The sequence below is a fragment of the Muntiacus reevesi genome, chromosome 6 (genome assembly GCF_963930625.1).
Source record: "Muntiacus reevesi chromosome 6, mMunRee1.1, whole genome shotgun sequence".
Taxonomy (NCBI): Eukaryota; Metazoa; Chordata; class Mammalia; order Artiodactyla; family Cervidae; genus Muntiacus; species Muntiacus reevesi.
In genome coordinates, this window is record NC_089254.1 from 81,924,134 (window position 1) to 81,936,905 (window position 12,772).

General features: G+C 39.9%; 1 protein-coding gene across 1 annotated transcript in view; it reads left to right on the forward strand.

Annotated features, from left to right (window-relative positions):
- Positions 1 to 12,772, forward strand: part of PTPRZ1 (protein tyrosine phosphatase receptor type Z1) — a 201,092-nt gene that overhangs the window by 183,656 nt on the left and 4,664 nt on the right. Inside the window, exons 22-28 of the mRNA XM_065938486.1 lie at positions 9 to 172; positions 1,725 to 1,860; positions 3,865 to 4,011; positions 7,856 to 7,949; positions 8,250 to 8,323; positions 10,972 to 11,100; positions 11,545 to 11,691. Coding sequence (XP_065794558.1) covers positions 9 to 172; positions 1,725 to 1,860; positions 3,865 to 4,011; positions 7,856 to 7,949; positions 8,250 to 8,323; positions 10,972 to 11,100; positions 11,545 to 11,691 — 891 coding nt within the window. The remainder of the gene's footprint in view (positions 1 to 8; positions 173 to 1,724; positions 1,861 to 3,864; positions 4,012 to 7,855; positions 7,950 to 8,249; positions 8,324 to 10,971; positions 11,101 to 11,544; positions 11,692 to 12,772) is intronic.

The following is a 12,772-nucleotide window of genomic DNA, read 5'->3' on the forward strand; positions in this document are numbered from 1 at the left end:
TCTTTTAGGGTTCCCAAAAAGGAAGACCCAGTGGGCGCGTGGTTACCCAGTACCACTACACTCAGTGGCCTGACATGGGGGTGCCTGAGTACTCACTACCAGTGCTAACCTTTGTGAGAAAGGCCTCGCATGCCAAGCGCCACGCAGTAGGACCTGTTGTTGTCCACTGCAGGTGAGTTTCAGCGCCGGCTTGTAAACCCATAGAATTGCTTATGCTAATAAAAAGGGAATCAGTGGAACAAAGGTTTTGCCAAAATGGAAATGATTTCACGAAGGGAGGGGCATGAAGTATTGGTCCCTAGGAAGTGAGTATGCCAGATTCAGAATTGGATTCCTGAATATTTCAAAGCACCAGTTATTTCTATGATGTATATTATTCTATTTGATGGTTTAATTGGATTTCAACCTATGAAAGGTGTGAAGCAGGCAGAACAATGTCTTGTAATTAAACAAACATTTATTACAATATAATGTGAGGTAAAAATCCTTGAGATGCAACCCATGTTCCTAGGAGTTAATAGTCTATTGTAGACTTCATAAGTCAGGTTTATATTAGAAAAATCAAAGCCCACAAAATGTGAGGAATTCAGCAAAATACTTTTAATTTGTTTTTAAAGAGTTTGGGATCAAAACTCTTTCTTATATTCCTGCGTTTTTTCTAATACATCCTATTGAAAGCCCAGGTACTTCCAAGACAGGATGGATTAATAGAAATAATGATATTTCAAAGAAAGAGAAAAATGTGTTAGAGGATCTAATTTAATATCTTTCAATTAAAGCAAAAATAGCAGTTAATGTTTACTGAGTGCTAACCACAAAAATCTAACTCGCTTCTACATGGAGTACTTTTGTCAAAACAGCATCTGTATTTTTACAGAAACAAGTGTTTTCCTTTGATATGCAGTGTATCTCACACATTCTAATTACTTGTCTCAGGAGTTAGGCTCAGACAAAGTTTGAGAGACCTATCTTAAGGTTTTTTTATCTGAGCCTGGAAGTTGAGGGAAACAGGAAGATGCAAGAAAAATAGCTCTGAAGGTCAGAGATTGTTTCCTGGTGAATGGAGGAGGCCCAGAGCATTTTGAGAGCAGCTGCTAATTCTTTGCTGTAGTACCTCCTACTCTTCAGAGCGTTTGAAAGGAATCCGTGTCTCTGAATTCTGTCCCTCTGCTAGAGGCTTTGAAGAAGTCGATAGATAATGGCCCTTTAGAAATGACTGAAGTTATGCTTTATTCCTCACCGTCTCAGGGAAATGATATTTTCAGCTGAAAGCCTTCACAAACTCTTTCTTCCCATTAATGCGGAAACCTTTACAAACCTGTTTACCTGGCAGTACCGACCTGGAGACCTTGTCTTTTCAGAGTTTGGAGAAGCTGATGTTTTCATTTTTTTCAAATTAAATGTCTATTTGCTAGGCTCTGATACATAATATTTTTATTGTATCATATAAACTGAATAATAACTGTGATTATTGAACACAAAAAGTCTCCAACAAAAATGATCAGATTGCTTTAGTTTGACCTGTCAGCAAAAAAAGAAAAGAGGAAACTTTGTTATTTGATGCATTCTGCTTAACTCTTAAGCTCCTTACTTTTTGGACTGCTAAATTACCTACTAAGTGGCTTGGAAAAGGAAATTAATTTACGAGACAGCCAGTTGTGCCCTATCGTCAAAGGTACTTTATCCTTGACATTGAGCTAGCTCTCTCTTTGTGTGCTCCTCAGTGCTGGAGTTGGAAGAACGGGCACGTACATCGTGCTAGACAGTATGCTGCAGCAAATTCAACATGAAGGAACCGTCAACGTATTTGGCTTTTTAAAACACATTCGCTCACAGAGAAATTACTTGGTGCAAACTGAGGTATGATAAGAAAGATAATTTAATTTATCTAAGGGTTAGAAATGTCCCTAAATGCTGGATAAACCAGAGTTTGTATTACCAGATTCGTTAGTCCCATGGGGCACCCCTTGATAAAGTGCTATGAGCTGGGTGGCTTAAAACAATGGAAATGTATCATCTCCTAGTTCTGGAGGACAGAAGTTCAAAATCAAGGTGTGGGCAGCAGGGCCATGCTCCCTCCACATCCTCTAGGGAAGGATCCTTCCTTGAGTCTTCAAGTTTCTGATAGTCTCATATTTCCCTGGATTTAGCAGCCTAACTCTAGTCTCTGCCTGTATCTTCACACGGCAGTCTTCCCCCTGTATCTGTGTCCAAATTTCCCTTTTCTTATAAGGATGTCAGCCCTACTTCATTTAACTAACGACATCTGCGTCATCTCTGTTTACAAATAAGGTCACATTCTGAGGTACTAGGAGGTTAGGGTTGCAGCATATCTGTTTGGGGAGGGACACAATTCAGGTTATTGCATATGTGTCATTGATAGACCAGCTAAATTCTGTCTATCTTATAACCAATGGGGAATATCTTTAAAATGACACTGCTCACAGAAAAGATTCAGAAAAAGAGTAAGTGGATCAGTCAACACTCATCTCCTCCACCAGACTCCTCAAACTTTTCCTGTGTGTAGTGAGCAAATAGATTCATTCTCCTATTTAAATAGTATGAATTATGCTCAAATTGGGGCTTTAATGCAGGAGACATAAGAGAGTCGGGTTTGATCCCTGGGTTGGGAAGATCCCCTGGAGGAGGAAATAGCAACTCACTCTGGTATTCTTGCCAGGACAATCCCATGGACACAGGAGCCAGGCGGGCTATAGTCTGTAGGGTTGCAAAGAGTTGGATACGACAGAAGCAACTTAGCACACACACATGCTCAAATTAAATTCTTTTTTAACCCCATTTCATTTTCCCATATGTGACACAGGACAGAGTCTCCATACCTGCATTTTATTTTCACTATTTCTAAATAAAAATGGATTTAAATTGAACACTATGGATGGCAGCTTGAAAACAATAAGAAACCTGTGACTGAATGGCTTTGAAACCAATCAAACTTCAGTCCATCAAGGAGATGACATTCTAGTTAGATAAGACCAGGGAAGAGGCCCATCCATGAAATAGAAGATAACTATTAAAAACATATAGATAATTGTGCTGAATTACATTTGACCAGCTAAAAGGAGAACTGGAATGGACAGAAGGGAAAGACCCATCAGAAGTAGAGAAGTCAGTGCAAAATGTGGAAGAGGGTCTCAGGTATGAAGGATGGCCAGAGAGGACATTGCTTTGCCTCCAAGAATCTTCCAGTGGTCTCCTTCTCTAAATGTCAGTGCACATGAAATAAAGAGATGAGAGTGGAAACAGTTCTTTCTGTTTTACTCCTTTTCCCCCATCTGACTTCCTGCCAGGACTGGTAAGCAACCTCTGTGAGTTCTCCCTTCCATTTTGTAAAACTCTTTGTCTGTCAATGAAAGATACTACTTTCAAAAGACAAAAAAAACTAATTTGTTTTGTGTGCACTGGATTTTAATTGTGGTATGGGGGATCTTCAGTTACAGCACTCAAACTCTTAGTTGCCACATGTGGGATGTAGTTCCCTGATGAAGGATTGAACCCAGGCCCCCTGCATTGGGAGTGCAGACCCCAGTGGTTCTGGAACACCAGGGAAGTTCCTGGAAAATACTACTTTTGTACCGAGACACTTGGTTGCTCAGATGGTAAAGAATCTGCCTGCAGTGCAGGAGATTGGGCTTGATCCCTGAGTCAGGAAGATCTCTTGGAGAAGGGAATGGCTACCCACTCCAGCATTCTTGCTTGGAGAATCCCATGGACAGCGAAGGCTGGTGGTCTATAGTCCATGGGGTTGCAAAGAGTCAAACACAACTGAACGACTAACACTGCCAAGAATTTTTCACGTATAGGGAGAGCCTGTAGTGATGTTCCTGTTTGTCATTGTTTTGCCAGGAACAGTATGTCTTCATTCATGATGCACTGGTCGAGGCCATACTCAGTAAAGAAACTGAGGTCCCAGACAGCCACATTCATGCCTATGTTAATGGGCTCCTCATTCCTGGACCAACGGGCAAAACAAAGCTAGAGAAGCAATTCAAGGTGAGTTCTCTTCAAAGTCCCTCTCTTGGGTGTCACCATGGGTTGGCATGTTCCCACATCTCCTCATTTGAGTGGACAAGGCCACGTGGACAGGCTGGGTGCTCTGTTGCCCAGTGGCCACACTGTGTTCTTTACAACCGGCCACAAAGCCACTTGGTCAATTTCAAGGAGAACCTTAGAGTCACAAGAGGGAAAGTTCCCAGAAACCCTAGAAATGCAGGTGTGGTCCAGGAAACAGGGCACAGAGCAGAACAGGATGAACAGGCAGAACTTTAGCACAGACGGTGAGACGGTGTAAGTGCTCTTCTCACTTTGAGAAAACCAGACCACTTAACCACGAGTGCTGTGGCTCCGGCTGTCTGTGCTGCTCCGTGGAAGGATCTGTCTCACTTGAAGCCTTGGACTAGAATAGGCCACCCCACAAGAATAGCTTCTTCAACCCCAGTTTCTGCCTCCCACCCTGTCACGAGGCAGTCAGCTACATAAGGGGAGCGTGCTTTGGTCGACATTCTGCCTCCCACAACTTAACTTAGCTGTCTGACTTCCAGAAACCAGTGAGCAAAGAATTCAGAAAGCAGTTGTTATCAGACCTGCTGGTGGAGATAGGGAGATGTGAAGAGTTGTGGCTTTCCAGAGGAATGAAGACTGTTGTTTTGTTCCCTATTATTGCTACTGTTGTTCAGTCGCTCAGTTGTGTCCAACTCTTTGCGACCCCATGGACTGCATCATGCCAGGCTTCCGTGTCCTTTACTGTCTCCCAAAGTTTGCTCAAACTCATGTCCATTGAATCAGTGATGCCATCCAACTATCACATTCTCTGTTGTCCCCTTCTCCTCTCACCTTCAATCTTTCCCAGCATCAGGGTCTTTTCAAATGAGTCAGCTCTTCGCATCAGGTGGCCAAAATATTGGAGTTTCAGCTTCAGCATCAGTCCTTCCAATGAATATTCAGGGTTGATTTCCTTTAGGGTTGACTGTTTTGATCTCCTTGCTGCCCAAGGGACTCTCAAAAGTCTCTTCTGCCACCACAGTTTGAAAGCATCACTTCTTTGGCGCTCAGTCTTCTTTAAGGTCCAATTCTCACATTCGTACATGACTTCTGGAAAAACCATAGCTTTGACTAATCAAATCATTGTCGGCAAAGTGGTGTCTCTGCCTTTTAATATACTGTCTAGATTTGTCATAGCTTTTCTTCCAAGGAGTAAGCATCTTTTAATTTCATGCCTTCAGTTACCATCTGCAGTGATATTGGAGCCCAAGAAAATGAAGTCTGTTACTGTTTCCATTGTTTCCCTATCTATTTGCCATGAAGTAATGGGACCAGTGCCATGATCTTAGTTTTTATTCCTATACCAACCTCTTCCCCGGGTTGCTAGAGAAGCAGGGCCAATTTCTGAAGGAGTATCTCAGAAGAATTCAGGAAGCCCTGGAAAAGCCCAGGAGAGTTAACAAACCTTGAGATTGCAGTTCTTTCTCTTTCTTTTCTCCAGCTTACAACACAGAAGATGTAGTCATTACGAATTCCCTGACTTTTTGCCTTCTCATTCAGCATCTTTTGGGCTTTGGGAGGAGTAAGGGACAGATTAGGTTTAGAACCTCAACTTAAAACCTGAAGAGAAGGAGACATACATGTTTATTCAGCCAAAGTTATCTGAGTAGTTAAGAAAGAATTCAAGGAAGAAAAGTGCACAGTACAGCTTCCAGAAACAGATAAGAAAGAAGTATAAAGCATTAACAGGATATTGCTAAGATGGCTTTTCTCTAAGTTAAAAAATATATATGTATTAGCCATTTCCAACATAATTTTCACTTACATATGATTTACCCCTACACAATTACCTAAAAGAATTTATATCACTTATACTGGGTAATTCATGATCAGAATGAAAATATCAATTATGAAACAGAATCCATTTAAAAAGAGAGACACTTGACTGTTTCCTGTTAACATCCTAACTAGGGAGGTTTAGGGATATGTGCTTGTGTTTTTGTGTGTGTGTGTACACTGTCCTATAAAAAAAGGTATTTATTCAGATTTATCCAGTGAAAAATATTCTTAAAATGAAATTGCATGTCTATGTATCCAATAAATATTTATCACAAATGTACCTCATGCCAGGCTTTTGTGTTTGATACTGATTTCGAAATCTACATTGAAAATTAAAGAACCAAAAATATTCAAAGCAATACTGAACAATAAGGAATAGAAATTTCTTGAACTGTGTGTGAAAGACCTTTTATGGAACGGTAATGTTGAAAAACAGACAAATCAGCCAGAGGAACCACGTGCATGTGGAAATTGTTATGTGATAAATATGACATTAAAAATTGGTGAAGAAGGATGGACTGAACAGTAAATGATACTAGGACAATTTCCATGTGGGAACAAGTACAATTACGTATCTACTATACCTCAAACACTGAAATTATTCAAGATGGATTAAATTCTTAAAATGGAAATAGTTTTATAACTACTATAAGAAAATATTGGAAAATGTATTTTGAGTACATGAAGGTAGAGAAGAACTTCTTAAATAAAAATGTAATTTACAAAAATCTTAAGGAAAAACAGTAATGCAGTTATAAGTGTCTATTTGATTAAAAAGAACAAAGACATTTGCAACTTTCTTAGTAGACTATAGATTTACATTTAAGGCATCAAACCCCCTGCAAATTAATGAAAATGAAATATAAATATGGAAACGCAATCATCAAAGAAAAAATAACTAAAATTCACAATTACACTATAGTTAAGAAAATGCTAATCAAAACCACAATATACTACTTTTCATCTGTTAGCCTGTCAAAAATTGAACACCAATGACTGCAAATTCTTTATAGAAACCCTCACATATGTGCATATTAAGAAATATACAAGGGCTATTCATTGCTACAAAGTCTGAAATAGCGAAACATTGAAAATAATGCAAACATTCACTAATTGCAGAATAGATAAATAGCCAGTAGATTCTTTATGTGAAGTATTAAAATAATGAATGTGCTCTGCTTAGTCACTCAGTCATGTCTGACTCTTTGCAACCCCAGGGACTGTAGTAGCCCAGCAGGCTCCTCCTCCATGGGGATTCTCCATGGGGATTCTCCAGGTGAGAATCCTGGAGTGGGTTGCCATTCTTTCTCACACTGCAGGCGGACTCTTTAGTCTAAGCCACTAGCGAAGCCCAAAATAATGAATAAAGAACTATATGCATATACAAGGGCTTCCCTGGTGACTCAGTGGTAAAAAGCTGTCTGCCAATGCAGGACATGTGGTTTTTATCCCTGGGTTGGGAAGATCCCTTGGAGAAGGAAATGGCAACCACTCCAGTATTCTTACCTGGAAAATCCCATGGACAGAAGGAACCTGGCAGGCTACAGTCCATGGGGTCGCAAAGAGCTGGACACGACTTAGCGACTAAACAACAACGTATGTGTGTATGTATATACATATATATAGATATAGATATCTATGTATATATGTAACACACACACATGGTGCAGTTTATCTCCAGCTGCAGTGTGAGATTTAAATAGAGAACATGGAGAGCACACACCATAGAGGAAGGGTCCCGATACTCAAAGTCAAACTAGGTATCAAGCATTCCCTGCTTCCATCCCTCCTGGAATAGAATATAGAACATAAATGTATCAGGGAGTCCCCTAAAAAACTTTAATTCAAGGAAGTCTTGGAAAATAAGTCAAATATATTCATATTCAGTGTCTTATCTTTGTTGAGTCACATGTGTGAATGTGAGTATGAGTGTGTGTGTGTGTGTGTGTGTGTGTGTTTGAATATTTGAGTGGCTTAAACAAAATGATTTATATTTTTCCTTGACATTCTTTCTCAGCTCTTAAGTCAATCAAATATACAGCAGAGTGACTATTCTACAGCCCTAAAGCAATGCAACAGAGAAAAGAACAGAACATCTTCCATCATCCCTGGTAAGCTATGTTGAATTTTGGAAGAAAAAGGAAAACCAACTTTTAAAATAATATTAATAGAAGGTAATTTAACAATATTTTTCCATCTTGGAACAAAAGCAATATACTCATTTAATTATGTCAGATAATGTAACTTAACAAGGACTCAAAACTTTGAGTGCAAAATACATAGAAAAATTAGCTAAAAAGTCAAAGACACTGAACTTCCAAAATGCAGCTATATTTTGCCATTTGAGGAGGTGGGAAGGAAGTATAGTGCTAAGAGCTTACTTGTTTATGATGAATGTTCTGTGTTCCCAGTGGAAAGATCCCGGGTTGGCATTTCATCCCTGAGTGGAGAAAGTGCAGACTACATCAATGCCTCCTACATCATGGTAAGTCAGAGAGCTACTGGGGAAACTGCCTGCAAGCTTATGTTGCCAGAACCAAAACAGTGGTCTGCCTGAATCTGTGACTGGCAAATACCGCGGGTGGACATAAGTCAAATCTGATGACTGCAGGTCCACAGCCCACAGCAGCAACAGAATCACAGCGTTCCTTGGTGTTTTCATGTGTGCTGGGACTGGAGAACCCTTGGTCAATGCAACTGAGTAGATGCAGGAACCAAACTCACCATTCACAACTGATACTCAGTTCAGTTCAGTTCAGTTGCTCAGTTGTGCCCCACTCTTTGCAACCCCATGGACTGCAGCACAGCAGGCCTCCCTGTCCATCACCAACTCCCAGAGTCCACTTAAACTCATGTCCGTCGAGTTGGTGATGCCATCCAACCATCTCTTCCTCTGTCGTCCCCTTTCCCACCTGCCTTCAATCTTTCCCAGCATCAGGGTCTTTTCAAATGAGTCAGTTCTTTGCATCAGGTGGCCAAAGTATTGGAGTTTCAGCTTCAACATGATGAGTAAATACAAAGTATCCACTTACCCACCTAAGTGGCTCCATTTCATTCACCAAAGCAGATTTCCTGCAGAACCAGGGTACAAGTCCAATCTCACTGACATCACTCCAGGTCTGCAGCACAGGTCTCACGCTGCAAACTGGGCTCATTTGGTGACTTAGATTTCTAAAGATTCAATACTTTCTGTCTGCATTTGGCTCTACTATGAGAGGAGTGAGTGCTTTAGTAGCTGTTTTTTGATCTTCATTTCCATTTCAGGTCAGTCCATCACAGAACTTGCCTTCAGATGATAGGGTCCTAACTCCCATGCCCAAATCACTGTTTTATTTAACTAGAAAAGAAAATACTAACGCATATCTATACAGGAAACAAGAAGATATATGTTGCTGGCATCTTAAAGGGCTTCCCTGGTGGCTCAGATGGTAAAGAATCTGCTTGCAATGCAGGAGACATGGGTTCAATCCCTGGAGCAGGAAGATCCCTTGGAGAATGGAATGGCTACCCACTCCAGTATTCTTGCCTGGAGAATTCCATGGACAGAGGAGTCTGGCGGGCTACAGTCCCTGGGGTCGCAAAGAGTTGGACGTGACTGAGCGACATTTTTAGGGCTTCCCAGGTGGCACAGTGGTAAAGAATATGACTGCCAATGCAAGAGGTGCAGGAGACATCTAAAAGCATGCCATACTTAAAGAGGGGCTTCTTAATACTACAGGAAGCAGATGTTTTTACTCAAAAATCGAGAATGGGTTGAGAACAAATGTAAATATTGCATTGTGTGTTGGTTAGGTAAAAGGCTGTTCTCATCAAGAAAATAATTAAATGCTGGCTACCTACAAAGCTTGCCACGGTATGTCTGAAGATTTACAAAATGGAATGAATTTTTATCTACTTGGAATGATGTGGGATGTTGACTGAAGTTGCAGGATAGATTGGAAGTCCTTTCAAGGTCTTTTCCTGGGCTTCCCTGGTGGCTCAGTGGTAAAGAATCCAGCTGCCAATGCAGGAGACACAGGTTCAATCCCTGATCTAGGAAGATTCCATGTGCTGAGGGGCAGCTGAGCCCATGTGCCACAACTACTGAGCATGTGCTGTAGAGCCTGGGAGCCCCAAACAACTGAGCCCACTCGCCACAACTGCTGAAGCCCGCGAGCCCTAGAGCTTGTGTTCCACAAGTGAGGCCACTGGAATGAGGAGCCCGTGCACCATAACTAGAGAGGAGCCCCCACTCACTGCAGATAGACAAAGCCCTCAAAACAGCAAAGACCCAACACAACCAGAAATAAATAAAATTATTTTTTAAAAAAGATCTTTTCCTATCCAAAGCCTCTACAATTAACGAGAAAAACATTTAATTATGTACAACCTACTCATTCAAATCTGAATATATGAACTTAAAAGTTTTCTGCTTATCAAATAAGATTGTAACCAAAAGAAAGTAAATTGAGTAGAATTCTACTTGATGAATAAATGAAGATAAAGCTTAAAAAAATAAAAAAATTCCATATTTCAAATGAGTCTATGGGGGCTAGGAATGGGATCTAAGAGATTCCATTGCAGAAGGAGCCATGGTTTTGGTAAACAGCAACATGGAAATCATGATTAATTCAATGGCACCAGCTTTCAGGTTTCTGCAGCAACATTTGCAAGGTGCCACCCCTAGTTCCTCTCCGGTAGAGGCAGTTAAGATGTTAAGTATCCTACTGCCAGTAGGTGTGAAATTTGGCACTGCCATTTGAACTTATGAAATTTAAGAAATGCAAAATTTTAGATTTCTCTTCCATCTAGTGTGGGAGACATAGTCCACAAGCCATTTCGTTAAGTCTCCTCCTAGAAGTGATAACTGTGTGATAACTTAAGGTGATAACTTCTGCTTCAGTTTAATTATGTATGAAGTGAAGCTCACATTCCCTTTCTCATAGTACTGCTGTGAGAAATAAAGGAGGAAAATGCTTAGCACTGTACCTGGCATGTAAGATGGGTCCATAACATTGGCTGTAATAATCACATTATTATTTACAGACACAATCTAAAAATAAAAAGACTAACATGACCATTAACCTGTAACTGTTTCTTGAATGTTTACAGTCATATGCCAAGGCTCTTTCTATCCTCTCTTTGATTATGTAGGGTTATTATCAGAGCAATGAATTCATTATCACCCAGCATCCCCTTCTCCACACCATCAAGGATTTCTGGAGGATGATATGGGACCATAACGCCCAGCTGGTTGTTATGCTTCCAGATGGTCAAAACATGGTAAGTCCCTCAGGTCACTTTTGGCACTTTATTTTTAGGGTAGGTGTCAAGGCACAACTACAGAAGTCCAGTACACAAAGTATTTTTTTCAACTAATGAACTAATATTGAAGTTGCACCTTGTTTATTATTGGATCTGGTTTGAATGCAGTAACTCAGGTCTGAAATTGTTGAATGACAGTTTTAAATAAAAGTAGATTGAAATTAACTTAAGTATTTATTACACTGTTTAGGGAATTAGAATCACAATCATGAATGAAGTCAGTCCATATACTTCTACTTGCATTTTTTTAATAAAACTTGATAGGATATTTTAAGAGTAAATTTTGAGATTTAAAGAATAATTTGAGTTGATTTTTCTATGGCAACCTGTTAACTTTGTTTCACAGTCTGACTTAGACATTTTATTAAAATCGAGAGTCTTCTTTGTTTTTTAATCCTCCAGGCAGAAGATGAATTTGTTTACTGGCCAAATAAAGATGAGCCTATAAATTGTGAGAGTTTTAAGGTCACTCTTATGGCCGAAGAACACAAATGTCTGTCTAATGAGGAGAAACTTATAATGCAAGATTTTATCCTAGAAGCTACACAGGTATGGACATAGTTTAAATGATAAACTTTTCATCTTTTTAAATATATGCCAGTTTAAAGATCTCTCCTAGAAATTAAAAGAAGGAAACTGATTTCTTATAAATTGAGGCAAATTACCCAAATAATAAATTTTACCTTACATGTTATTTTCACTTTTTAAAATCTTATAGAATCTTTAAACAATTAGCCATCACTAAACTCCACCATCCCTGATTTCTATACACACAGGAAGTCAAAAATTTCTCCTTTACTCCAAAGCAGTTGCTGATAGAAGTTAAGTTGAAAATAGAGTAAAAACAAAATTTTATTAATCCGAATTCTCATGTTTTAAAGCCAGTGTTTACCTTGTCTTCTTCTAAGTAAAATGGGAAAAATATTCAGTTCAGTTCAGTCGCTCAGTCGTTTCCAACTCTCTGCGACCCCATGAATCGCAGCATGCCAGGCCTCTCTGTCCATCACCAATCCCCGGAGTTTACTCAAACTCATGTCCATCAAGTCGGTGATGCCATCCAGCCATCTCATCCTCTGTCGTCCCCTTCTCCTCCTGCCCCCAGTCCCTCCCAGCATCAGGGTCTTTTCCAGTGAGTCAACTCTTCGCATGAGGTGGCCAAAGTACTAGAGTTTCAGCTTCAGCATCAGTCCTTCCAATGAACACCCAGAACTGATCTCCTTTAGGATGAACTGGTTGGATCTCCTTGCAGTCCAAGGGACTCTCAAGAGCCTTCTCCAACACCACAGTTCAAAAGCATCAATTCTTCTGCGCTCAGCTTTCTTCACAGTCCAACTCTCACATCCATACATGACTACCTATCAGTAAAAACAAGTTTACTGCCCTGTGCTGATGTACAGGAGGCTGTTCAGTGAAGAACTGCTTTGAAAACATGCAATACAATGAATTAAGGTTGTTTTACTAAACTCTTGAATATCTAACAGTTTGAATTCTTTGTCAATAATTATTTCTGTAAATACAGCATAGTTCATAAATTATCATATGGCTCCTGTAAAAGACTAAAAGATGCTAATAATGATGAGTAAGGCATGTGAAATTCAGAGGACTTGCTCAGTCAGAAAAAAATTAAATC